Source organism: Periophthalmus magnuspinnatus, chromosome 3 (assembly GCF_009829125.3).
Source record: "Periophthalmus magnuspinnatus isolate fPerMag1 chromosome 3, fPerMag1.2.pri, whole genome shotgun sequence".
Lineage (NCBI taxonomy): Eukaryota > Metazoa > Chordata > Actinopteri > Gobiiformes > Gobiidae > Periophthalmus > Periophthalmus magnuspinnatus.
In genome coordinates, this window is record NC_047128.1 from 35,594,218 (window position 1) to 35,619,763 (window position 25,546).

The 25,546-nt window shown below is 40.5% G+C and overlaps 3 protein-coding genes across 5 annotated transcripts in view; all 3 read left to right on the plus strand.

Moving 5' to 3' along the window:
- epha6 (eph receptor A6) overlaps positions 1-14,278 on the plus strand; it is an 83,899-nt gene extending 69,621 nt beyond the window's left edge. Inside the window, exons 9-20 of one of the 2 annotated variants that reach the window (XM_033988695.2) lie at positions 1,938-2,071; positions 2,520-2,673; positions 4,460-4,565; positions 6,964-7,034; positions 9,156-9,281; positions 10,010-10,195; positions 11,153-11,214; positions 11,293-11,502; positions 12,292-12,441; positions 12,511-12,704; positions 13,158-13,307; positions 13,744-14,272. In XM_033988695.2, the coding sequence (XP_033844586.1) occupies positions 1,938-2,071; positions 2,520-2,673; positions 4,460-4,565; positions 6,964-7,034; positions 9,156-9,281; positions 10,010-10,195; positions 11,153-11,214; positions 11,293-11,502; positions 12,292-12,441; positions 12,511-12,704; positions 13,158-13,307; positions 13,744-13,858 (1,658 nt within the window). In that variant the 3' untranslated portion in view covers positions 13,859-14,272. Of the gene's footprint in view, positions 1-1,937; positions 2,072-2,516; positions 2,674-4,459; positions 4,566-6,963; positions 7,035-9,155; positions 9,282-10,009; positions 10,196-11,152; positions 11,215-11,292; positions 11,503-12,291; positions 12,442-12,510; positions 12,705-13,157; positions 13,308-13,743 lie in introns of both variants that reach the window. The other variant, XM_055230595.1, reaches the window with a different exon arrangement.
- A 671-nt stretch (positions 14,279-14,949) lies between these two features.
- On the plus strand, positions 14,950-18,804 carry arl6 (ADP-ribosylation factor-like 6). The gene is made up of 8 exons (XM_033986889.2): positions 14,950-15,097; positions 15,560-15,710; positions 15,811-15,872; positions 15,957-16,025; positions 16,094-16,188; positions 17,395-17,524; positions 17,683-17,738; positions 18,019-18,804. The coding sequence occupies exons 2-8, from the start codon at positions 15,591-15,593 to the stop codon at positions 18,042-18,044; spliced, it is 558 nt and encodes a 185-aa protein (XP_033842780.1). The 5' UTR covers positions 14,950-15,097; positions 15,560-15,590; the 3' UTR covers positions 18,045-18,804.
- A 1,221-nt stretch (positions 18,805-20,025) lies between these two features.
- Positions 20,026-24,118, plus strand: slc5a7a (solute carrier family 5 member 7a). Of its 2 annotated transcripts, XM_033988881.2 has the most exons (9): positions 20,026-20,093; positions 20,518-20,742; positions 20,974-21,087; positions 21,234-21,389; positions 21,472-21,620; positions 21,719-21,862; positions 21,950-22,103; positions 22,614-22,831; positions 23,434-24,118. In XM_033988881.2, exons 2-9 carry the CDS (start codon positions 20,559-20,561, stop codon positions 24,097-24,099), a joined length of 1,785 nt encoding a protein of 594 aa, XP_033844772.1. In that variant the 5' UTR covers positions 20,026-20,093; positions 20,518-20,558; the 3' UTR covers positions 24,100-24,118. The 2 variants fall into 2 exon arrangements, with proteins under 2 accessions (XP_033844772.1, XP_055087814.1); XM_055231839.1 differs by lacking the exon at positions 20,026-20,093 and having other exon boundaries at positions 20,668-20,742; positions 20,974-21,091; positions 21,237-21,389.
- The last annotated feature ends 1,428 nt before the right edge of the window (positions 24,119-25,546 follow it).

Genomic DNA, 25,546 nt, shown 5'->3' on the forward strand with positions numbered 1-25,546 from the left:
CCTCTCGTTTTGTTAATCAGCCCAGGGTCGTCTATATAAACTGCTTCTGTTCTGTCAGTTCTTGCTCGATTGTTGACCAGTCGAGAGCAACATTCAAGCTCCTCTGAAATACTCTGTTTGCATTTCTATCTGTTTGAGTTCCCTGTTTCTGAGTTTATTTTCCGCCTGTTTCTCTTATTGAATCCTCAGTGTGGAAGAGATGTTCATTGATATTAAATAAAACATTATTCCTCAGTTGTTTAGTCCCTGGTTTACCATATTCTGCATTACCTGCTTAAAGGACACTTTCTGTAGTAGTTTCTTAGACATTTGCCTGTTCTTTGTGCTGCATTTGAGTCCAGTTTACCTGATCGATTATAGTTTGTAGCTGCAAACACAGTACAGTGCTCCTCTTGTGCTTTGCAAAAAAACAATAATTAATCTTGTTTTGGATTCTAAACATGATTTATTTCTATCTCACTGTCTCTTCAGCTCAAATCTGTTTAACGTTGGGGGTTCAAATCCCAAAAGTCCATCCATGTAACGTCTTAGTTGATATGTACACGGTTCTTTTATTTAGTCAAATCATCTCTATATTTCTGTTTCTGCTCTGAAACTTTGTAAAAGCGGCGTGTGTAATGATGCCCTTGTTAACTGTACTTGAACAAGCCTGAAGTCTCTGTGTTGAGCTTTGAAAGAAGAGACACTTTTAAACATAAATCTAGGACAAAATTTGTATTCAGTGAGTGTTCTCTGTAAGCGCTCACTCCACAACAGAGGAACGAGCTGTATTAGTTTTCCAAATAATATTCTGTTCATGTGAGGCATTCATGAATAATTAATAGAAGATTTTTGAATGTCTGAGGGGAGATTTTAGCTCTCTCTCTCTCTGTAGCTTTGTATCAAGTATTTTTCACATTTGCAGCTATAATAGAAATGATCAAGTGTGTAATCAGCAGCTTTGGAAAACATGAAATATTATTTATAGGCAATTTTAGTTTGTTGTGCTTATTTTTTAAACCATGTGAACGCCAACCTGTGTGTAAATAATTGCATATATTAAGTTTGGGAAGGAAAAAAAGTCAAAAAAGGTACAGATGTTATTAAAATCGAAGAACACAAAGCTCGTTTAAGAGGAATTTAAAGCGGTTTACGTCGTCTTAGTTCATACCTCACTGTGATTGGCTGATTCTGCCTGTCAATCACTTAGTGCATGAGTGTCTGACCAATAGGAAGAGTCGACAGGGAAATAAAGTGACCGTTTTATTTCATCACGTTGCGGTTTAGTGCAGAAGCTGTATGTCATTTAAATAGTGAATAGTCACAGTTTTATATCGCACTTTTCCACATTTAAGGCTCAAAACGTTTTACATCAAGGGACGATACACACATCAATGTACACAGACACCTAAGACGAAGTGAGTTAAGTGTCTTGCCCAAGGACACAACTCTCATAATTCATCTGTCGAAACCGGAATCTGACCGCTAAACCGATCACGTTTACTTTAAAAAGCGGGATTCAAACCACAAACCTTCAAATCACTGGACAAATCCTTTACCAACAGAGCTATTTATAGAGTAAAAGTCCAAAGAGGAAACTATCCCGTGACGTGTTTGGACTCACACCTCGGCGTTAGATTAAAACCTTGTCTCTGGCGGTGATATGTATATACTTTCAAAGGCCTCCCTCTGGCTTTGTGGCAGAAATATTGCTTGAAACTTTATTATTTCTCAAGTTTCCTTCAAAGCCTACAGATAAAGAGTGCGGTTCAGTGGCTGGAGCGGTAAATGACTGTAATCGCTCATATCCTCATACCTCCAGGGCCGGGACAGGTGACTGCGTGTTCCAGTTGTCAGACATTTTTCTTAATTTCCCTTCCCACTCTCTTCCTCTCCTGTGTTATTTGATGCTCCTTCAGTCTGGCGGTGTCTCACTCTCAGCGTTTGTGTGGATGCAGGTCCGGCGCTGGTGGGGGTGGTCAGAAAGGACTGGGCCACTGAGAACAGCATCGCCCTCTCCTGGGAGCAGGTGGAACAGCCTCCAGCAGACGTGGTGGATTATGAAGTCAAGTACTATGAAAGGGTAAACCCGGTGTGCAGTATGTGATAAACTGCAGTACTTTCTGTTCTCTAGTACTCATTCAAACTCTGGGATAATATAAATCTAAATGTTGGGGCTATAGATGTGTATTACAGCGTCAGACTCATTAATGGAAAGGATTCATTAAGCGGCTCTCGTTTTAGACTGTCCTGAGTGGTTTATGCCCTTTTAATACAAATACTTTAGGGGATCTTTTGCCTTTTAGGCATTGGGGACAATAAATGGTTATGGTTTTGCTAATGGGGACAAATATTCAGTTTTATGCAGTAACTGGCTCACAGAAACAATATGCATTGTTAGTGCAGAGTATTCATAATTCATATGTAATTCTGCTTTGCTCACCATCTGCTGTGGAAGCTAATTGGATAAAATGAAGTGCTTTGTTCAAACACTGTGCTTTATTAATGGCTGTATTTCCACGGCTGTTTCTCTGCAGGAGCAGCTGAGTTACTCTTCGACCCGCACTCGGACGCCCAGTGTGGTGGTGACGGGCCTCAGACCCTCCACGGTCTATGTGTTTCACGTGCGCACACGGACCACGGCCGGATTCACCGCCTACAGCCCCAACTTTGAGTTTTCTACAGCGGCCGAAGGTACATGAGACCTGCACGGACCTGTGTGGTTCAGACTTAAAGTTCTACTACTGCACGCTTCTTATGAGGGGTTTCATTTCTATTAGTCATGTTTGAAGAGAACAGCTCTGTATGAAATGTGTCTAAGGGACAAAAACTCCCAGAATACTTCACCTGTTTGTTAAAATCAGGAACATTTAATCCCAGATCACATGACTGTATAAATCTAAGGACGAGCTGCACCAGAACTGAGACGAGAAACAGACTTTTAGTTTTACTTCACAAAAATGGAGTAAACTCTGAGGAAAAGCAAAACAGGAGACTTTAATCTGGTAACAAACTTTTACAGACACACCTGCTCCTGTTTTTAATGTTTTATATGGACTTGTATATTTGTTTGTTTTGTTTGTTTTTCTATTTATATTGTGTTTTAAACGGGGCCCATGAAAAGAAGAGCCCAGGTCCTCTCAATGGGTTCCTCTGTGTAAATAAAGATAAAGAAAGACAGATTTTTTTCAGTTTTAAGGGTGAAAACTGGAAGCCAATATTGTAATTTGCATCTTTCATAAAACCATTAGACTCAGCTCTTCCGGACTCAAACAGAACCGGCCTCTTCCTTTGATACAGGGCGTAGCTAAAACGTTCATATGTCATAGGAATTACAGGAGGGAAAAGTGGAGTCCAGAAGTGCGTCTTAAATCCAGACGGCGCTGACATTCCCATTCTTATTTTGGATGAAATAGTCGACTGGTGAAATTCAAGGTGAAGGTTTTACAGGGCAGAAAGCCAGAGGTGTTTGAGTCATCGGTGTTGATCAACAGCTCTATAAAAACCTTGGAGACACTTTATGGGCATTGTTCAGCACGGCTCAGTAAAACTCATTGGTGCTCCTTCAGCCGTGAGCTATTTATTTTTTAATGTGGATAAGCGCTGTAGGTTCTGATTCAGGCTGTGTTTATTATAGTCCTTTACACCGCACACTCATAATGCTCGGCTGAGTCCAGACCTGGAGGAAGCAGCCGCCACAAAAGCCACGCTCCAAATGATTAATCTGGATGTACACCTTTACATGCTCTCGTGCGCACAAGGACGGAAGAAAGACTCCGCATCTTTAGTCAGATAAATGCACCGCCGTCGCAAAACGCTCTCCACAAAATAGTTCTGTCTAGAGGTAAAAACGTGAACTTTAAGCAGGAAAAATGTTGTGTAGCTTTGAGTTTGCAGCAGATAAAGGATGGAGGAGAGGGAGTGTGTTTAAATAAAAGGTGTGGTATTTGTTTTCTGCAATATTACGCAGTTTTGCATTAATTATCTTGTCAAATCAAGTGTTTTTATTGCTCAAAAACTGCTTAAAAAACGCGCAGTTCTGATCTCGTGCTCGGCGTGGTGGTGTTGGCTGCTTGTCTCCACGGAAAGTCGCACTGTGGAACATTCACGGAAAAGTAATAACAGCTCGAAAGAGACAAAAACGCCGGACTCCAGCACCAGAAAAGTTGTAAAGTCCTGTACACCTTCCCGCTCGCACTATATACCTCACCTACTACAACTCTGCAGCGGCTGTAAAGTGCACAGTTCATATTTAAATTGTCCTAGAGTGACACTACACATTTTATGGACAGAATACTTCTAATTAAAGTGCAGGAATGACTGAATGTGTGGAGTAAAAGTTGCTCCATCCCTGTCCTGAAATACCCCACAGCAGTTCTCCAGCCTTTTCCCGTGGACTGACTTGAATCTAAAATGCTCCACTCAGCGTTTCCACCTTTTCTGTTCCTGTGGGCAGATAATTACGGTGTTTTCTCCACAGATCCTGATGTCGCAGACCAGGGACAGGTTTTGGTGGTGGTCACGGCTTCGGTGGGCGGGTTCTCGCTGCTGGTCATCCTCACCCTGTTCCTCCTCATCACTGGACGGTAAAAATCAATCGTTTTAAAGGTTCTATATCACACAAAGTTGACTCTTGTAGCTTTTAAATCCATGTTTTAATGCTGTGTCCTCCTCAAAACAGACCTGGACTTGTGTTTTGTTTCATTTTTATGTTTGACTAACACTTTATGATTTAGTCTGTAACATCTCCAAACCTCAAAACACTCTGTTCCACCTTGTGATGTCACGAAGTGGTAGTTTCCAAGTTCTCCTTTTACCTTTAGGTTCTGAAATGATCCAAACGATTCTAGAAATGAAGGTGTGTGGAGTTTAAAAACACAGTGGAGCACTTCCTGTATCACCACATGATGACATCACAAGGTGGAACAGAGCGTTTGCAGTTTGAGAGAAGAACTTAAGAAACAAAACACAGCTTCAGATCTGTTTGTGACGAGGAAACGACATTAAATACGGGCTCTTTAATGTTTCTTTTTGGTGTTTTTTTTATGCTTTTTTTCACATATTCCGTATTGAACTGTAACACACATAGATCATAATCCACTTTAAGATCATTATAAACCATCGCAATTAATTAACGTAAACACAGAAGTGGGCGGGGACTTGGGGTAGTTTCTTTTGGGGTTTTTTTTAAAATCATAATACTAATTCCAGAGGTCCTCATATCTCCATGAATCACTGCTTGAAAACTGTTAGTCGTGTCACAAAAACGCTCCGTTGTTACTAAATGACTATAGATTTTGTTCCAAACGTGTGTAATAATAATGGAGGGCCCTGTACACACACACAAACACACACTTCTGTCTCATATCCTGCATTGTGATCCATCCTGCAGAAGTCTATTAACGGACTCCCTTTGCCATCAGGCGGACACTCTTATTTTCCAACCGGCTGCACCAATTTTCTGGCTAATTACTCGGCGTGTAATGCATGTACCAGCAGTTTGCTCCATCCCATTAACTTCCGCAGGTTAGAGCAGATTTGTGTCCTTTGGTTCACAGACTTTTTTATTACTCGCGATTATTGGTAAACTATGAAAAATGGCTTTGAATCTGCTGATAATTTGATAAGGCTTCATATTACGAGAACATAATCGTCGCACAAAAGGATCCGAAATGTGTAAAATGATAAATGTAGCTTCAAAATAAATGAATATTTCTAACGTTTCTGAGGTTTTTTGTCTTGTCAGAGGCGTAAAGGAAGTGCTTGAAGCTGTTTGTCCCTATCCTCAAATCAAATATACCACAGAATATATGCAATAATAATAATAATAATAATGTGCTGCACTAGTCCCAAAATGGTCAAAGTGAAACAAAACTTTATAGATGTTAATATTTCACACGTCAGATTCAGTTTAGAGAGATGCAAAAGGGACAGAAAAAAGTCTATGTGCTAAAATTTGACTCGAACTGAGGTTTAATTTGTTTATTTATGATCAAATATATTAAGATTTGTACGTCCTGGGATCATTTCAAGGTCTTTTTACCTGATTTTGTAGTGTAAAAAAAAAGTATTTGAGAATGAACGCGCTGTTTTCGAGGCATTTTGTTGAGTGACATACACAAGGAATTTGTTTTGTAGAATTTGTTGGATGAGAACCATGGAGAAGCAGCTGTTTTTGACCCTCACAGACAGTTTTTTTCGTCGTAGTTCAACATCGGGGTGAGAAAAGGGATTAAAGTGGACCGCACTAATGGTTAAAAGTAAAACGGGCACATGGTTCAAACCTGGGTGCAGCGATTTTGCTTTGAGATGCAAGATTTAAGAATTTATCGTCATTTTTATGCACACAAAGTCATATAAAAGTACGTAAACGTAAAATATAAGTGCTGAGTGTCTAATTTAAAGCAGCAAAGGGGCAGTGCTCATGTTCTGAGACGTATAAATGGACGTAGCTAATCCGCTAGCCGCCACGCTACAAACAGGAAGTGATCGTGTGCGCACTTCCTGTGTAAAAACTGCGGCGTCTCTCTGTACCTGCTGCTGCGAGACTCGTCATTTTGGTCTTAAATGTTCGTATGTTTGTTCGTGTTTATTTAATTTCACCGTTTTGTCCCTAAATCAAAATATAAACATTAAAAACAGACAAATCGGGCGCCTTCTTTTCCCGATGTCGCTCCTGTTAGCGTTAGCAACAGGTTTGATTGACAGCGTTGCTACATGCACGCTCCCTGCTAAACCAGTGGTGTGGGCGGGAAGCGGCTTTAGCTTCAACATCCTCACTCCTGATTGGCTCTTTGGTTGCTATGATACTCACTGCTCCAGATTCGTGCCTGTAAATGCTTCGAGCTTCATTTTTAACGCTGTAAAATTAACAAAAGACCTCACCAAGGGTACATTTGCCAACACAAATACAAATGATTTCCCTGTTTATTAGTACCTGGTGTATTGCGCTGATACTCTTTCCTCTTGTGGGGTATTCTACAGGTGTCAGGGGTATATCAAAGCCAGGATGAAGTCAGAGGAGAAGCGAAGGACACGTTTCCACAGCGGACATGGTAAACAACTCCTCCCTCATCTCTTTTCTCTTCACGTACTCATGATGGTGATTGAAGTTTTGGAGAGACTGGACCAGTTTCCACGGTGCATCTTTTTCACACCCTTTGGCAAATAATCTTAATTACATTTTTACACTTATCTGAGGATGCGCAGGCTCTGATGCTTCTAACCAGTTTGATAAAGTTGTGGGTGTTTAAAGTTTGCAAAAACATCCCTAATTGCTCGTTGGTATTCAGTTTCATCCTGTTTTTTTATTCACACTCACCTTAACTTGTATCTTAGCAACTTTTGTGAGCTGCAGCTTTGCACTTGCAGGTACAGGCTGTGATTGTCTCAAAGGAAATGAACAAAACCCAGTGGTGTAATTCACAAAGAAAGTGAGCGCTCGTCCACGAATCCCTCCGACGTGCGCTTTATAGAGACAAAACTGACAAATATCACGACGTAGCCCAACAACAGAGAGGAGATTATAAGAGTAGAGTGATATTATGTGGTTCAAAACGCTTATTTGCTTGATATATAGGATTATAGAGTTTATTGACCCCCCTCAGGAGACGTTCAGGCGTCTCAACTCGGCTCAATCAACCAAAACACATCTGCATGAATCGTGAAAACTGATAAAAGTCACTAACAAAAGTATCAGCGTGCTCCGGTTCAGTTCAGACACAATGTACAGACACATGCACTTTGTTTCATTCTGTTCTTTCTTTTTCCTCTTTTGTGTTACATCATTACCTCTACACTGACCACCCCTCTCTCAAAAACATATCCAAGCCTCTTATTTACGTTGAAGCACTGACAACCCTATTTTTTTTTTATTATTTCTAGACTGCGACGAGACGGCAAAGCAATATCTTAGTATTAATAACATGCCAGACAAGTCAGAAGGTTCTTTTTTTTACAGGCTTTTGTTGTGTTGTGTTGTTGAGGTCGTACACAGCGGAGGCATCACCCGGACATGGGCTGCCAACAGGCTGAGCTCTCGGTGAAGCAAAGGCGGTCTCTATTACATCTGTGTTTAGACTCCCACGAGACAGAGCTTCAGGAAGACTTCCAAACTGAAATCTATTGTGGACGACGCCTTCAACTTCCCCACGATATGCGCTGACACTGCCATAAAGTACATTTAGTCCCCAGTTCATGTGTTGGAGCGGTACCAGGGGCTGCTTCACTTATCATTTGTGCCAGTCATCATGCACAGTGCTTACTGCAGCAGCATCTCTACAGTCAGAGAGAGCGAGGAGGAGGAGGAGGAGGAGGAGACGGAGGAGGAGGAGGCGAGGGAGACGGAGGAGGGGGAAAAGAGGGAGAGGGAGTTGGGGCTTCTTGCGATGTCTTCATCTACTGCTGCTGCTCTAGGGTATATTCTCAGCTCCAAGTTTTTATCTTGGTGAATAAAAAATAAAGGAAATATCAAGGGTAAATGCAAAATCTGCGTGTTTATGTGACAAAATATGAACGCTAGTCGGAATGTTGCTTTAAAAATGTCAGTATATATGTATAAAGTTATATTTTTATGCAGTGAAATCTGATAAATGTATTTTTAGGAGAAACTTAGACTCATTAAAACGTTATACAGTGAAATCTTTATATTGCATAATCACTATAATGAGCACAGTTTAATGCGTTATACTCGCTGTAATCAAACGACTAAAAATAAACTACCTATAGCTTGTACTCAAATACATCTGATCACAAAATGTATATCACAAAACAACTTTCAGCATTTATAAACAGTCCTAAAAACATCTGCTGTAGCCGTCAGTGCCTCAGAGTGTGTCATGTGGCTCCATTTTCCATCTATTTCATTAGTCTGATTTGTTTTTCACTATTATACTTCTACTGCTCACTTTGTCGCCCCTAACCTCAGTTTTATTTGAGTGTTCTTGATGGTTCTGGGCATCAAATAAAACCTGAGACATGATTGCTGTTGACTGCGGAGGCAAATTGCATATGTTTCCCAGATTTTCATAAACATCAAACTTGTTTAACTTTTAATGGACCTCCTCCCTCAGGCTTTTCCCGCAGCTGAATCCGCTCTGAATTTTAAAACGCTTCCTGGAACATCTCTATTTCCTGATAACGGTGTGTTTTCTTGTGTGTACGTGTGTTTTTTCCAGTGCCGTTTTCTGGGATTAAGACATACGTGGATCCAGACACATATGAAGACCCAGCTCAGGCCGTGGAGGAGTTTGCAAAAGAGATCGATCCTTCGTACATCTGCATCGAGAGGGTGATTGGAGCAGGTAAAATGGAGATATGACAGAGCAAAGTATACTGTCAGGACTCATGCTGAGAGAAAAGACAAGCCTCATAAAGTTTTAGTTTTATTGTTATATAGCTATAGTCTTTGCTGGCTAATTTTATACGTTATTTATTGTATAGAAGCAAAGGGGAGTCGATGCACATTTTTGAAAGCCATAATGTTCACTGGTTTATTAAATTGAACAGATTGTCTTTGCTCCCTGGTCCATGAATGATTTCAAAGGTGCCCTTTAAATGTGGGGTCCTTGTAGTTTGAGCGCCATCTAGTGGGTTAAAAGTGCAAGTGCAGTGTTGATTTAAAAGGCAAAGACAATTTAGACTTAAACTTTGCTCATGCACAGGGGGAATTGCTGCTCACACATTAAAAAATAATATAATTACAAAGGACAAAATACATGTTACTGCTGTGTACTTTTAATCAAATATAAGTACGCTTTATGAACTTTCTACAGGGTCGTTTTAAATCCAGTTTTTATTCTTTATAAGTACAGGTTTTCTATTCCCAGCTAATTGTCTTACATAATCCACGAGTTAACCATTTTTATTATAGTAGTTAAAGCTTTGTATTTCACTCCTGCTGAGGTTTACAAAATGTTCCAATTCCTCAGACACACAGACTAAATCAGACCAGATGATTGTCAGTGAATTTAAAATGATTCTTTTATTACATTTCTAATATTGACAGAACTCATTTTCTCTCATGTCCCAGGTGAGTTTGGCGAGGTGTGCAGTGGGCGTCTGCGTTTACCGGGCAGGATGGACGTCCCCGTGGCAATAAAAACGCTCAAAGGAGGATATTCAGAACAGCAGAGGCGGGACTTTCTGCGAGAAGCATCGATCATGGGTCAGTTCAGCTGCACCAATATCATCCGACTGGAAGGAGTCGTCACCAACAGTAAGTTTGAGTCGTACTTTTCAGATGAACTGTTCAACAACGTGGAAATGAGGAGAGTCAGGGTTTCACGCGTTTGCAGCCGCGTTTCCAAATATTACAAAGGAAGTACTAACCGTATTTCTGAGTATTTTAAAGTATTTCCTTTGGGTTATGGTTTGGGTCAGTAGTGGAAGGTAATAAAGTACAAATAAAGCAGTAAAGTACTTTTTTTGGTATCTGTACTTTACTTTTACAGTGGGTTTTACAATGGGTACTTTTTACTTTTACGTGAGTACATTTGAGAGCAGTATCTGTACTTTCTACTGCACTACATTTTTTAACAGGACTGAAAAGTAAAAAGTACTTTTCATACGATTTGAGTCGTTGTTTTTACCATTTGAGGGACATCCTGTCTAATCTGTATCATTTTTTTTGTCGATATCACCACATTTAACATTTAACACTTAACAAATGAACAAAACTTTATCAAAATCTGCTTGAAATACGTTTACTTTTTACTCTTCAGGTACTTTAATACTTTTACTTAAGTAGATTTTTTAGGTGGTATGTTTACTTGAATATCTTTTTGCCCCTGTATCAGTACTTTTACTTTTTTTCATGTGATACTTTTACTTGAGTATCTTTTTACCTCTGTCATGTATCATGTATCAGTATTTTTACTTAAGTCGATTTTTCATGTAATACTTGTGTAACTTTTTACCTCTGTATTTGTACTTTTACTTAAGTAACAAAACTGCGTACTTCATCTACCGCAGGTTGTGATTCATCTGAATATTTTTCCATGAAATAAAGTAGATGGTAAATCCTGTTTCCTTCAGTTTTCACACGTTTAGTTACTATTATTGTTATTACTGAGCTATAATAAAGTTATTGCTAAAAGCTTGTGTTGTTTTGTGATATTGTTGTTATAATCTTAATCTTTTTGTTTATTTATTTATTGTTTGTTTGTATTTTCAGGCAGACCGGTCATGATAGTTGTGGAGTACATGGAGAATGGGGCCCTGGACTCGTTCTTAAGGGTAACCTCTTCATTTTCACATCATGATTGTACTTGTAGTAATGGAGTAGTCCTGATGTGACCTGTTTTTCTCGTGTAGAGTCGTGATGGTCAGTTCACCGTGCTGCAGCTCGTGGGTATGCTGCGGGGCATCGCTCTGGGGATGACCTATCTGTCAGACATGGGCTACGTGCACCGGGATCTAGCAGCGCGAAACATTCTGGTCGACAAGAGTCTGGTGTGTAAAGTGTCTGATTTTGGCATGTCCCGAGTGCTGGAGGACGACTCTGAGGCGGCGTACACGGCCACAGTGAGTCTGACACATTTCATCTCGTTTAACCAGGACGTTTTATTAAAGGGGAAGTATGATGGAAAATCTACTGTGTTTTATTGTCCTGCATTTGACGCTCGAGTGCTCCTCATCTTCACACACTGGATTTTCTGCAGTTATTCAAAAAAATCCAGATGCACTCGGAGTAAAAGTTTAGTACAAACAAGAAAATACAAGTGCAGGTTGTTGGAGGTTGTTAGGCGGAGATGTAAGGTGGGTCCAAAAAACAGGATCTGGCGAAAAACCAAGAAAAAACAAACTAAATACTACGACCAGAACCAAAAAGCAGACTGAGCCGAGCAGATCTACACCACAGAGGATACACTGAAGATACACAGCAGCCCTCAGCCCCTTTGAGGCTTGATCGCGGGTCGGCTGCAGGTGTGGAGTGGGTGGTGCCAGAGTCTCCGCCCAGCTCCAGGCACAGACAGAGACGGGAGGAGGAAGACGGCACAGAAAACGCTGAAAAACCCAAATCCTGACATGACACAATAACCATTTTATCAAGAATAAAACCACACGCATAAATGAATCCGTTTCTTGCTCCGCCTCCAAATTCTGCGGTTTTGAACAGGAAATCGGTGGAATCATTCATATTACTAATCCCTTTTCAATCATTATTATAGTTTACACTTAAAAGGTGAAATAATGATCTGCGTGTCCCGTATAAACTATGACCTTAAGTACTAAATACCAGAAAAAAGGAAATGTCTTAGTGCAGTGTATGATCTAATGGACTGAACAGTTGTGTCTTTTTTATTAACACAGGGAGGGAAAATACCAATACGCTGGACGGCACCAGAGGCGATCGCTTATGGGAAATTCTCATCTGCCAGTGACGTGTGGAGCTTCGGGATCGTCATGTGGGAAGTGATGTCTTATGGAGAAAGGCCGTACTGGGAGATGTCCAACCAAGATGTGAGTTATGATCTGTACAGTTTTCACACTATAAATATGAAACGATAACAGTAAATCTCTCTCTCGCAGGTGATTTTATCCATAGAAGAAGGCTATCGTCTCCCCGCGCCGATGGGCTGTCCCGTCACTCTGCACCAGCTCATGTTGCACTGTTGGCAGAAGGACGCGGGACAACGACCAAACTTCACTGATGTCCTCTCCTTCCTCGATAAACTCATCATTAGCCCTGGGAGTCTGCTAACTCTGGCAAACGACGCTCAAAGGTAAATATTACTATGAATAACATCATTTTGATACAGTTTGAAACCAATTTACACGAGTTTATGTTCAGTAAATGTATTAAAATCCTTAAAAACCTTTGAAAAACTGACCAAAGATTGAATTATGGAAGATTTATGGAAGTAGTTTAAGTGTTTTCTTTTATTAATTAACTTTTATTTAACCAGGGAAATTCAGTTCAGAGTAGCCAAGTGCCAAAATAAATACATGAATAAATAAAATAACAACAACAAGCGCAATCTTTTTAAACATGTGCCGTTTAAAGTGGACGTTGGTATAATTTATTGCTCCTCAAGGGAAACTACAAACCAAAGAAACACCCGAATCCCGGGGATATCGAGTCTCAGTTTAAACACATTTAAAGTGATCAACTCCGTCAGATTCAGTCTTGTTGCAGCATTTCTCTAGGAGCTGATTACATTTCTGTGTGTCCTTAGCTTAACTGAGTCGCCAGAGGATCTTCCAGACTATCCTCTGTTCATCTCCATCGGCGACTGGCTCGACTCCATCAAAATGAGCCAGTACAAGAACAACTTCCTCGCAGCAGGATACACAACTCTGGACTCCATCTCCACCATGAGCATAGAGTGAGTGGCACCAGCTGAGCCTAGAACTACTTTAAATATCAGCAAAACATGAGGCGATATTGAAACGTGATGATAAAATAGTCCTTTGTTATGAGAGGAAACAGCAGAGATGAAGAAGAGCATGGAGGAGTATCTTTTTTTCTGCATAATCTGGTGGTTTAGTGGTGATTATCTTTGTTGGCAATGATCATGAGTCTATAAAATGTACCACTAATTATTATTGTCATCCATTTTTATCACAGTGAGTTTTTATAGTTTGTTGTTCCATCACTAATCCGAGCCAAACCTGACCACTAAAGTAGTTGTATTTGTTTAGTTTTAGCCACAAAATTGTACAAATATTCTCTGGGATGTGAACTAATTTGCGAGTCCTTGTGGTACACTCGTCACAATACTACATCTCTATTAAAAACCTGAATCTTTTCCTTGCCCACAGTGACATTAGACGAATCGGCATCTGTTTGATCGGTCACCAGAGACGGATCATCAGCAGCATACAGTCTCTGCGCCTCCAGCTTCACCACATCCAGCAGAACGGCTTTCAAGTCTGAGCTCCCATCAGTAAAAACTGTTGAACTGAACTGGAAGTGAAGCAGAGACCTTCCACATCACCATTTGATTAATTGCAAAAACACCAGACTGTTAGGTGTAGCAGGTTATACCACTCACCGCTCATTTGGGAGCTGTCAGGTGCTTGGCCAGATGTCGTCTAGTTAAAATCACACACGTATCATCTTTAGATCTTCAGAAATACTGTCACCCACAACAACCAAACCTCTGTCAGAGCTCGACAAACTCTCAAGAACTCAGCAACCGCATCTCACTTGAATTTTGGACCGACTTTCTTCCCGTAGTATTTTCAAGTGTTCACAATACCTCTTCTCTCTCCAAGTGACAATCTGAGATAGACTTTGAAAGGTGTCCAGTTACCTCATGAGCTGAGATGGTGTGAGATGTGTGGTAAGGCTGGGGAAAATTATGAGTTGTTCTATGACAATTCGTCTGATTGAAAGTGTGGTAAACACAATCATGATTTTGAACTGAAGACCGTTGAATGTCAAAAGATTTTATAGAAATGTATCCTCATGTTAATGCAGTATGTCTTGTACAAAGTCTTGTGAAAGCTGTATGTTTTATTCAGTTCCTTAATAAAACAAGGTTATTTTAATAGTCTTCTCTCAAACACTAGTGTGCAGCTTCTTTTTCTCTGTCTCATTGTTAAGAGGGGCCATTGTAAACCTTGTTGAGACGCACACACCTCTCGACTCACACTGAAGAACACGCACGTTTTCTGGACATGAAGATGTGTCAGGTGAGTTTGTCAAATATCTGAAGACCACAAAGAAGCAATAGGTTTTATATTATACACTGGCTCCATGTATACATACATGGAGCCAGTGAGTGATAGAACAAATCAGAAAAAAAATAACAGGGTTTTGACTTGAAAATGTTTAGAGATCTGGATGAAACACAAGAGGTAAAGAAGTGTAACTGAAAAATACAATAAATACTTAATAACTACAAATGAATGCATATTTTATTTATGTCTTTCACCTTTTCTTATCTTCATTAATTATTTTATTTTCATTTTGCGCCACGGGGGAGGTGACGTCATCACGTACGCGCTGGTCTCCCAGCAACAGGACGTAAATAACCCGCGAGCCGCGAGTCATGAGACAGAAACGATGCTCTGAGACAGAAACGATGCTCTGAGGAGGACACGCTCATGAGACAAGTTTAACCCAACGAGGAGGACACTTTAAAGACACTACAGCTGAGAAACATCCGAGGTAAAAGCCGTTTGTAGCTCATGTGTCTGTATAAACCTGATGTTCATGTTAGCAGCGCGGCTAGCTCAGCTAGCTCCTCACAAACTGCATCAGCCGCAGAAAAAAACACAAGTTTACTTTAATGTTGTTTCACATTTAACTAACGCTATGAGATATAGTCATGTGGAAATAATATAAACCTGATAAACTGACTGTGAAATGCACCGCAGCTTTTTTTTACCAGCTCAATTTGACAACGACAAGAGATTAACTGGTGTTAGGAGCTAACGAGCTAATGTTAGCATCTCATACAGTGTGTGGTATTAGGCACAGCCATAATGCCAAACAAACATGAATAAACAGAGATACAGGTTAGAACTGGTCTATTACGAGGTAATTAAGCGAGGACAAAACATCTGAATCATGAGGCCTCCTCTTGAAATAATGCTGCATTTCACTGACATATTCTTGTGTTTTGAACAGGTCAGAGTGAAGCTGATGTGCTGAATAACTAATGGGGTTGTTTGATAAGTTGGCCTCATGGCTGGGGTTGAAGAAGGAGGTGAATGTGCTCTGTCTGGGTCTGGACAACAGCGGAAAAACCACCATTATCAACCAGCTCAAACCTTCAAATGTAAGACTGTTGTAGTGTTAAATGTTTACAGTGTCATTTATATTGAATGAATGTTTGTTTTGGCTCTGACTTATTCTTATTTCAAAACCTTGTTTTTAAGGCCCAGACCCAAGACATAGTTCCTACAATCGGTTTTAACATTGAAAAATTCAAGACTTCCAGGTGCGTAAGTCTTATGTTCTGATGTATTCTGCAGTGTCACTGAATGAACATTATATTTGACGAATGTTCTTTGGCTTTTTCTAGTCTGTCCTTCACTGTGTTTGATATGTCTGGCCAAGGCAGATACCGAAACCTTTGGGAGCACTATTATAAGTGAGTGTTTCAATTATTAAATGAAGGGAATTGTTTCTTCAAAAATTGTAACCTTATTTGCTTTCCAGGGAGGGCCAGGCTATCATATTTGTCATTGATAGTGCGGACAAGCTGAGGATGGTTGTGGCTAAAGAGGAACTTGACACGCTACTCAATCACCCAGGTAGAACAATGCAAATACAGAGTACTGTAAACATTTTGGAGAACATAATTCAGGTCTGAAATAAAAGAACCTTAAAATACACCATGTTTTAAAAAAAATGAAACCCTGACAACCTGGACAACTTCAGACCCATCTCCAACCTCCCCATCTCTCCAAAAAATAATAGAACGCTCCACCATCATCCAACTCAGACAATATTTTAACTTTCATCAGTTCAAAACAAATCTCACTCTTCCTCATGGTTCAGGGCTCAGCCCCTTCCTCTTCATTATCTACATTCTTCCCCTTCTCCACATCATCCGTCACCACTTCACTTTCACTGCTGTGCCGATGATACTCAGCTTTACATCTCCACCAAATCCATCAACCCAGTCATTCTTTACACCATCACAAACTATTAGGGATCAAAACCTGATGTGCCACTACGTCTTCAAACTCCCCTTCTGCTCAGAACATCTTACTCTTGATTAATGGTCACACCGTTACCCCCTTCCCCTCTGTACATATCCTCAGTATTATCATGGACCGACCTCTCATTCAGAGACCACATCATCCTCATCAACAAAACATTATTTTTCCGCAGCATTGCCCCTCTCCGCCCCTCTCTCTCAATCCACTGCAGAAATCCTCATCCACACATTCAACTCTTCCAAACTTGATTATTGAAACAGTTGTCTGTGTGCAGCCTCCTCTCCATCCACCTTCAAAAACTGTAAACGCCAACACACGTCCAAACGCTTTGACGCGTGGCAAACTTGCCACCATCATTATTTTCTTTGAATGTTTGCACCGGGTGTACACGCCTGCGTCTGTAAAACATGTATTTTGCACTTCTCTGGTGAATACAGACGGGTCTCAAAAACACTGCTGCAGCAGAGGCAGAGAAAGGCCTGATGTTCAACTCGGCTGAACACCGGCTCCTCTCCTCCTTCTGTCTGTGCAGGGAAACTCTCACTATAACCTGCTCTATCCGGCTCCTCTCCTCTCACAGCCTTGTGCCTGTGTCATAGCAAGAGTTGTGTAAAGCCTTTTTAGTAAAACTCACCTTTTCAAACTTACATTCACTTGATTTACACCTTGATATTTTTCACTGCATTTTCTTGTTTGTAGAGCATCTTTGAGTGTCCAAAAAGTTTGATGTAGTATTATTATTATTATTATTATTATTATAAGTGTATAATCATGTACATTATGTCTTTTGTGTAGATGTCAAACACAGGCGGATCCCAATTCTGTTTTTCGCAAACAAGATGGATGTACGAGATTCACTTTCTTCAGTCAAAGTCTCACAGATGCTTTGTCTGGAAAACATCAAAGATAAACCGTGGCATATCTGGTAAGAACTTTATTTTATACTTGCATTTGAGAATGTTTTCAGCTGCTTGTACGTCTGGGCTGAGATGGCACAAATGACTTTTCTTTTTCTTTGTATGTTGATGGAAATGGAATGCATACAAGGTATAGAATAATAATGTTTGAACCTGTATGTTTCAGTGCAACCAATGCTTTGAAAGGTGAAGGTCTGCAGGAGGGAGTCGACTGGCTTCAAGGTACAAGAGACCTTCAGGATGGATTATGTCTTTGTTATATATTTATTATTTAACTCGCATGTTGCATGTTTTTATGTGTTTTTACACACTTTCCTCAATAGAACAAATTGTTCAGTAAGTATTTATTTCTGTGATTCAGAATTTGTGTAAAGTATATTTCTGTTTTAAAAGATGACTAGTGGAATATCAAAGTGTAGAAATGTGTGACCCCATGTGTATCCCTATAGTCTGGTTTCATTAGTGAGATGCTTTTAAATCGAATCTTTTTTTTTCTTTTTAGATCAAATCAAAACGATGAGAACGTGAGGCCATGAAGAGCAGCACTGACGAGCTGAACTATAAACCAATAATCTAGATTATTTTAGGTGCAGTTTACAGCATATATGTGATCCAACATATTTATGAAGAAAGACATTTGTGTTGAAACAAAGATCATGTTTTACTTTCTGTCAAATCAGGTCTTGTCTTATATTCACTTCATCCATAATGAACTGTACAGTTTATGACGATGTGAGATAATATGAGACGGCTAAACAGTTACATCGGTGACATAACATAATCTTCATTCCTTTTATATTTACTGAATATGAAAATCTTGTGCCAGTCGCCTGTTTTCATCAGGTCTGCATTGAGCATGAAATAAAATCTTTTTTTAATTGTTACTTACATTCCAACGCTAACTGTTACGACTCCACGCTGTGCGTTAAAACATAACGCCGGCTCCTCATTGTTTAACATTTTCCAGTTGATAAAACTGTAGAAAGACGACATATTTGGATAAACTGTAAATACTGTGGGTGACAAATGATGTGTCATAATTTATGTATATTTGGATATTTGAAGTAGTTTTTATCTTGGCCTTATTTTACTACAGATGTTTTTTGAAGTTTAGATGAAATGTAAATGTATCACAAGCAGTTTTATTTTAAAATAAATAATTAGGGGGCGAATCTTGAATGTAACAGATTTTCTTTAGCTTTAAAATTAATTCTCCAATAACTGAAAGGATAGAACTGCTTGTATTTTGTTACAGTTGTAATTTAAGAGAAATAAATATGAAAAATGTTGTTTTGTGTTTTTGAGTCTTAAATCATTATTGTTAAATAATTTAATTAGTTCATTTTAGTTGAAAACATGTTTTTTTTCCCTCCCCCAACGTCCTCAGAGAAGCGACTTGAGCTCTGCCAACAACAGCTGCTCGTTAGACTTCAATCCTTTGGCCCTGCACAGTTAAACTGCTTCAATGTAAACACTGCTTCACTCATAAATCGTCAATTGGTGATAACACCTGTACGTTCCACCAGTGTTTTAAAACTCTAAAGTTGCATTAATGTTATTACACTTTTTGGAAACTAAATCTTAAAGTTGATTCAGAGAGGTCAGTTTGTTGTTTTTTCACATAATCTTTAAAACCTTCAGGTAATTGTGGGATGATGTTTTTATTTACCTCTGTCCATGGTCCTGACACGGTGCTGTCTGCGCTATGACCGATAGAGGGCGCTGATTGTGTGGAGCAGATCTAATAAATGTCAGTTCTTTCCAGAACTAAATCTATGTGTATCATTAAACGTCTTTCCTCTGCTCCAGACTCTTGGACTGTTCTAATTGGACGGCCATCACTTCTGACATGAACAGGCCGAATTAAATTGCCTCAAACTGTGGAGACCTTTAAAAAGATTCCTCTGAAACACGCCACCGCCTAGAAGTGGAAGAAAGTGAGTGCAGGTATTTTAATTGTTCATATATTTATGCACCAGAGCAGATTAACAGGACAAACTCAAACTGTGTGGATAGTAAAGTGTAAAGTGCCACAGATACATGTTTGTATTTAATTTAAGTTGTATTTATTAAACCTCTGTAAGACATAAAACCTTTGGCAAAAAGAAAAGATAATTGATTTGTCAAAGAAAGGTTGAATAAAATAAGATGACAGGAACTAAAAGGACAGTTAATCCTCCCCAACAAAGCAGCATTACATTATAAATTATATGCTGTCACAATGTTTAGTCCAAACTATAATCTTTGATGAAACTGTCCATTTGTGTCCTTCATTGACTAAAGGAATCTTCTTCCATCCGGTTGCGCCGTGCGTCTGGAGCGCGCGGGCAGTGACGTGTCTCATCCATGGCGCTCATTAAAGAGGGACGTTTTGCTTCTGTGACGCGCGTGTCAGCTCTGTGACGGCACCTGGCGCCTTATAAACCCCAGTAAGTCACCCGAGAGACCCGCAGCCTCCTCTTATTCCACTTTTCTCCGTGCGTAAAAGCGGACTTGACTCATTTTTACAAACTGCTCACTTTTGCTGGTTCCTTTCTGCGTTTGGAGACACGGCACATGACTTTAGGAATATCTGAGGTATGTGTTTTGTTGTAGTTTATTTAAATGCATTTGTATTTTATTTTGTGTGTGCAGCTAAATGCATATGTTAAAACAGAGACAGAAAGAGAGAAAATGAATTTACGCGCGCATGTGGCATATTACTGTGACACTGTTTGCCACATTTAAACGCCAGATATTTAGTAAAAAACAAATAAAAAACATAAAAATAAACACTTTTTTATGTTTTAGGACATTCACAGTCAGGAAATACAATAATCAAAGTAAATGTAATTTGGAAAAGCTGTGCGTAAAAAGACAATTACGCGTAAAACCAACTGAGTTTATGTAGAAATGTTTGGAAACAAAATCAACAATATCTCGTCTAAAACTGCTTTTATAAAACTGATTATTTGCGGGGAAACTTCAGCTCTTTTGTGCATCCTCCTCTCTTTCATACCAGGTGCCTTTGCCCGGACGCTCCCCGCGCTCGCCTCGTGCACAATGACCATCCACATCGAGGGGCTCGTGGCCATCGCGCTCTTTTATCTCCTCATCCTGTTCGTGGGGATTTGGGCCGCATGGAAAAACAAACACTCAGGCGAGGCGGAGGGCACGGACCGCAGCGAGACCATCATGGTGGGAGGAAGAGACATTGGATTATTTGTTGGAGGATTTACAATGACAGGTAAGAGAGCAGATGTGTTTAAAAGTAGACCTGTGGCACCCGTTTAACTCATGATTTGGTCACATTGCATCACTTTGTACTGAATATTTTGGCTTAATATGGTTAATCAGCACAAAAAACACAATTTAAATGTTCTATAATGTTCAAATTTAAGCTTGAAAGATTAAAATATAACCATCATTTCAAGGTATGTTTAGTATCTAATCAAACATTGTCTTGCTTCTTTGTCAGCGACCTGGGTTGGAGGAGGATACATCAATGGCACAGCTGAGTACGTGTATTTACCAGGTTATGGTTTGGCCTGGGCTCAAGCTCCTTTTGGATATGCTCTCAGTCTGGTTGTTGGTGAGTTACGTTGCACATATCTTTGTTATTTTACCCATCCTCCATTGCTCCACTTCACCAAATAATACATTAACCTCATGACCTCGTGCTGGACGCGGGGGGCGGTGCTGGTTCGGAGTCTGATGCTCGTGGCGTCTCTTCTACAGGAGGTCTTTTTTTCGCCAAGCCCATGCGCTCCAGAGGTTACGTCACCATGTTGGACCCGTTCCAGCAGCTGTATGGTAAACGTATGGGTGGCCTCCTCTTCATACCAGCTCTGATGGGTGAGATCTTCTGGTCGGCCGCCATCTTGTCTGCACTTGGTAAGTCGTTAAGCCTGAAGCATGACTCAGCTTTTATGTTTTGTTATTAAATCTAAAGTATATTGTATTTTCACATTTTCAGGGGCTACACTGAGCGTCATTGTGGACATCAACATTAAAATGTCTGTGGTGATCTCGGCGCTCATTGCGATCTTTTACACTCTGGTCGGGGGGCTGTACTCAGTGGCTTACACCGACGTGGTGCAGCTCTTCTGTATATTTGTCGGTTTGGTGAGTCAAAAAGGAAACTGCTGCAATGATTTGTTTCAAGCACATGACTTTTCTGTCTGTGGTTCACTCTTATTTGTGTTTTTTCTGTGTCGTCTCAGTGGATCAGCGTTCCCTTTGCTCTGACTAACCCAGCAGTGGCGGACATCACAGTGACAGCGGTGAAGCAGGTGTACCAGTCGCCCTGGAGAGGCAGCATCAGCAAGAGCGACACCTGGGTCTGGATAGATAACTTCTGCCTCTTGGTAAAACACGAAAAACAAACGTGACATTAATTGAGTACAAATGAAGTGCAGTTTAAACAGATTAGACGTTCCTTCTCGTCCTCTCAGATGTTGGGTGGAATCCCGTGGCAGGTGTACTTCCAGCGCGTCCTGTCGGCCTCCTCCGCCACGTACGCCCAGGTGCTGTCCTTCCTGGCTGCGTTCGGCTGCCTCGTCATGGCCGTCCCCTCCGTTCTCATCGGCGCCATCGGGGCCTCCACAGGTCTGCTCATATTCGCACGGTGTTTGTGCGTTTGTGTGAAAACATGTTGCCCTTAGATCTGAGGGAGGCTGGTAAATGGCAGCTGGTTCACCTCATCTATAATGAAGCAGTAATCCGTTTAATAACCGCGCTGCTCGTGTAAATATTGCATAAGAGGAAGACATGAGACCAAATTAGAGGTTTGATCTCTGAATTTCTAGATGTCTTATTTGTCTGAACATCTGAACACGCCTCACAATATCTTTACCGGTTTGACCTTTATATGAAAAAAGTTCGTACAAGTCAATAACACTTTAAAAACACAACAATTACTCATCATTTATTGTATTTTTGTGTGAATTTCAAAGGTGAATATGTTGCTGCAGGAAGAGCATCTGGCTTAAAAAAAGAATAATATCAGTGCAATTTTTTATTTTTTTTTCAAACTTTAGTGTTTCATTATACCTCAAAATGTAGTACACGTGCATGATCATTTTTATAATTATTTTGTTGACTCTTTATTTTGTCCAGACTGGAACCAGACGTCATACGGCGGCGTCTCCCCTAAAGAGAAGAACGAGGCGGACATGATTTTACCCATCGTCCTCCAGCACCTCTGTCCCCCGTTTGTGTCCTTCTTCGGTTTGGGCGCCGTCTCCGCTGCCGTCATGTCCTCTGCAGACTCGTCTATTCTGTCTGCCAGTTCCATGTTTGCCAGGAACATCTACCAGCTCGCGTTCAGACAGTCGGTGAGGAGTTTCATCGTTTCATTGTCCATTATTTAAAATTTTGTGTCTTTATCGATCGGGTTATTTTTAGAGGACAAAGGAAAAGAGAGAGACACAAAGTTCCACGTTAAATTTGCATAAGAATCTTGACTTTTTCCACAACTTAGACTGTATTGCTTTGCCTGGAATGTTCAACAATAATCTGGTGATGCCACTACGAGCCAGATCTGTGGAGAGGCAGATCTCCTCCCAGTAATAATACAGTGTTTTCTTGTGTCTTTTAATGAATTAAACTCAACACGGTGTGAAGTAAAAAGGTGAGATGAAACCATACTTTGGAAATTCCAGACAAAGCAACAACATCTCCATGAGACAAGTGGCAGATCTCCCACCAGAAAAGTTACATAGTGCAGCTTTAAGGACTTTATCTACTCCAGGCCTGTTAAATGTGATGTTGTTGTTGTATATCTCCTTCTAGACTATTTTATTTTCTTTTTTTACTTTTATGTTCTTATTATTCAGTGTTTTATGTTTGTGGTTTGTGGTTTGTGTCACTGACGATGCCAATAAAACTCTGATTCTGATTCTGATATATTTTCTGTGACTTTGTGTGTGTTTTTCAGGCGTCAGACCGTGAGATTGTGTGGGTCATGCGCGTCACCATCTTCGTCTTTGGAGGACTGGCCACAGTGATGGCGCTGGTCACTGGGACGGTCTACGGCTTGTGGTACCTGAGCTCCGACCTGGTTTACGTCATCATCTTTCCTCAGCTCATCGCCGTCCTCTTTGTTAAAGGCACCAACACTTACGGCTCAGTCGCGGCGTACATTTTCGGTTTGCTGCTGCGTATCGGCGGAGGAGAGCCCTACTTAAAGCTACCACCTTTTATCTACTACCCGGGCTGGACGACTGAGAACGTCCTGAACAACATCACAGGAGAAATGGAGGACATTGTCATACAAAAATTCCCTTTCAAAACCGTGTCCATGTTGGCTTCTTTTGCGGGTAACGTGGCGGTCTCATACCTGGCCAAGTATTTGTTTGAGAGCGGGAAGCTTTCACACAAGTACGACTTCCTGGATGCGGTCGTGTCCAAGCACAGTGCCGAGATTATGGACAAAACGACTCTGGTGGGACGTGGGAACAACATCGGCCTGTCGGAGATGAAGCCGAGGCTGAGCGTGACTCTGGCCGCGGCGTTCACGCGTCGAGACACGCTGCCCACGGAGCCGGTGGAGGAAGAGGAGGAGGAGTCTAGCCCTGACTCCTCCCACCATGACGAAGAGTGACTCAGGTCTGACTGCCAAAAGTGAGATGTTACGCTTTGAGAGACTTTGTTGAAAATGAAACTTTCTAAAGGATCTTATACGTAGTGTGTATCGTGGTTGTGGTAAGTGGACAACAGCCATATTTCTGGATACACTTTGTCGCCAATTTTAAACGCTGAAACTCAAATATTTCTGTGAAGTAAATTAGCATCACGCCATAACTGCTCAATCTTGATGAAATTAATTTAGGGGCGTTCATTATTTGTCTTATAGTGACACGTTTATCTTATGAAACGGCTTTAATTTAACGAACATAAGGTGAACCGCTTTGCACTGACACCTGGCCAGTTTGTGTCGAGACTGGATGGATAAATAAAGCGACAGACAGCACAAATCTGGTTAGGAAATAAATATTTGATGTATCAATGGCAATAACTCCTATCGTAGCCACTGTTTGCTTTTATAGTTGAGTTGAATAAAGCAGATGTTTTATAGCTTTACACCCGACTCCCGCTGTAGCATTAGTGTAATTGTTTTAAAACAGAATTATAGTTATAAAACAATGAACGTGTCGCCTTTAAAATATAAAGTACCACTGAAGCAAAGAGCAAGCAACACTGTGCCAAAAGAGTAACCGTCATCTTTTAAAATGTTTTGTCATTTCCGTTTGGACATTGACTGTAAATGGCTAATTATCTGACGACTGTGAATCAAACGGTAGAAGAATCATGTACGAATCATAAATATACAAGTGTAGATTGTAGTAGAAACATATACGTCCGCCGTCGAGACATATCTGTATGTTCAAATGTAAAATACAACTGTTTTTATTGTAATGAACTGCCTTAAATCAAACACAAGTAACTTTTGCGTTGTGAGCTCAAACCGCAGTGAACAATGACTTGAATATGAATGTACCAGATGATCTCACTGTGTCCATTTCACTGCTGTCTCCGTGTCGTTTGTGACGTCAAACCGTGAGCAGTAAAAACAAAGGCCACTTTTGTTTAACAGCAGTGTACAGATTATCTATGATGTGTTTATAAAAGAATATTAGAAAAAAATACATAACAATGTGAAAGTATATGAAAAGCATACCATTAAATGTTTATTTATTTTTGATGTTATTAAAAAAAAACAACTGGAACATTAAAATGTAAAAGCAAATATAAAGTCTAATTTTGTAAAAATGTCCAAATGTTGTAATTTTTTCTAACTTTTTCATTTTTCTGGGTGGATCGACTTTGCAATGGGACGGGTCTTAGTTGGGATGGGTCTTGGTGTGGGATGGGATGGGTCTTGCTTTCAGATGGGATGGGTCTCGCTTTGGGTCCTGCTGTGGGATGGGTCTTGCTTGGGATGGGTCTTGCTGTTGGTTGGAATGGGTCTTGTCTTTCTGCAGGATGGGTCTTGCTTTGGGTCTTGCTGTTGCTTGGGACGGGTCTGGCTGTGGGATGGGTCTTGCTTG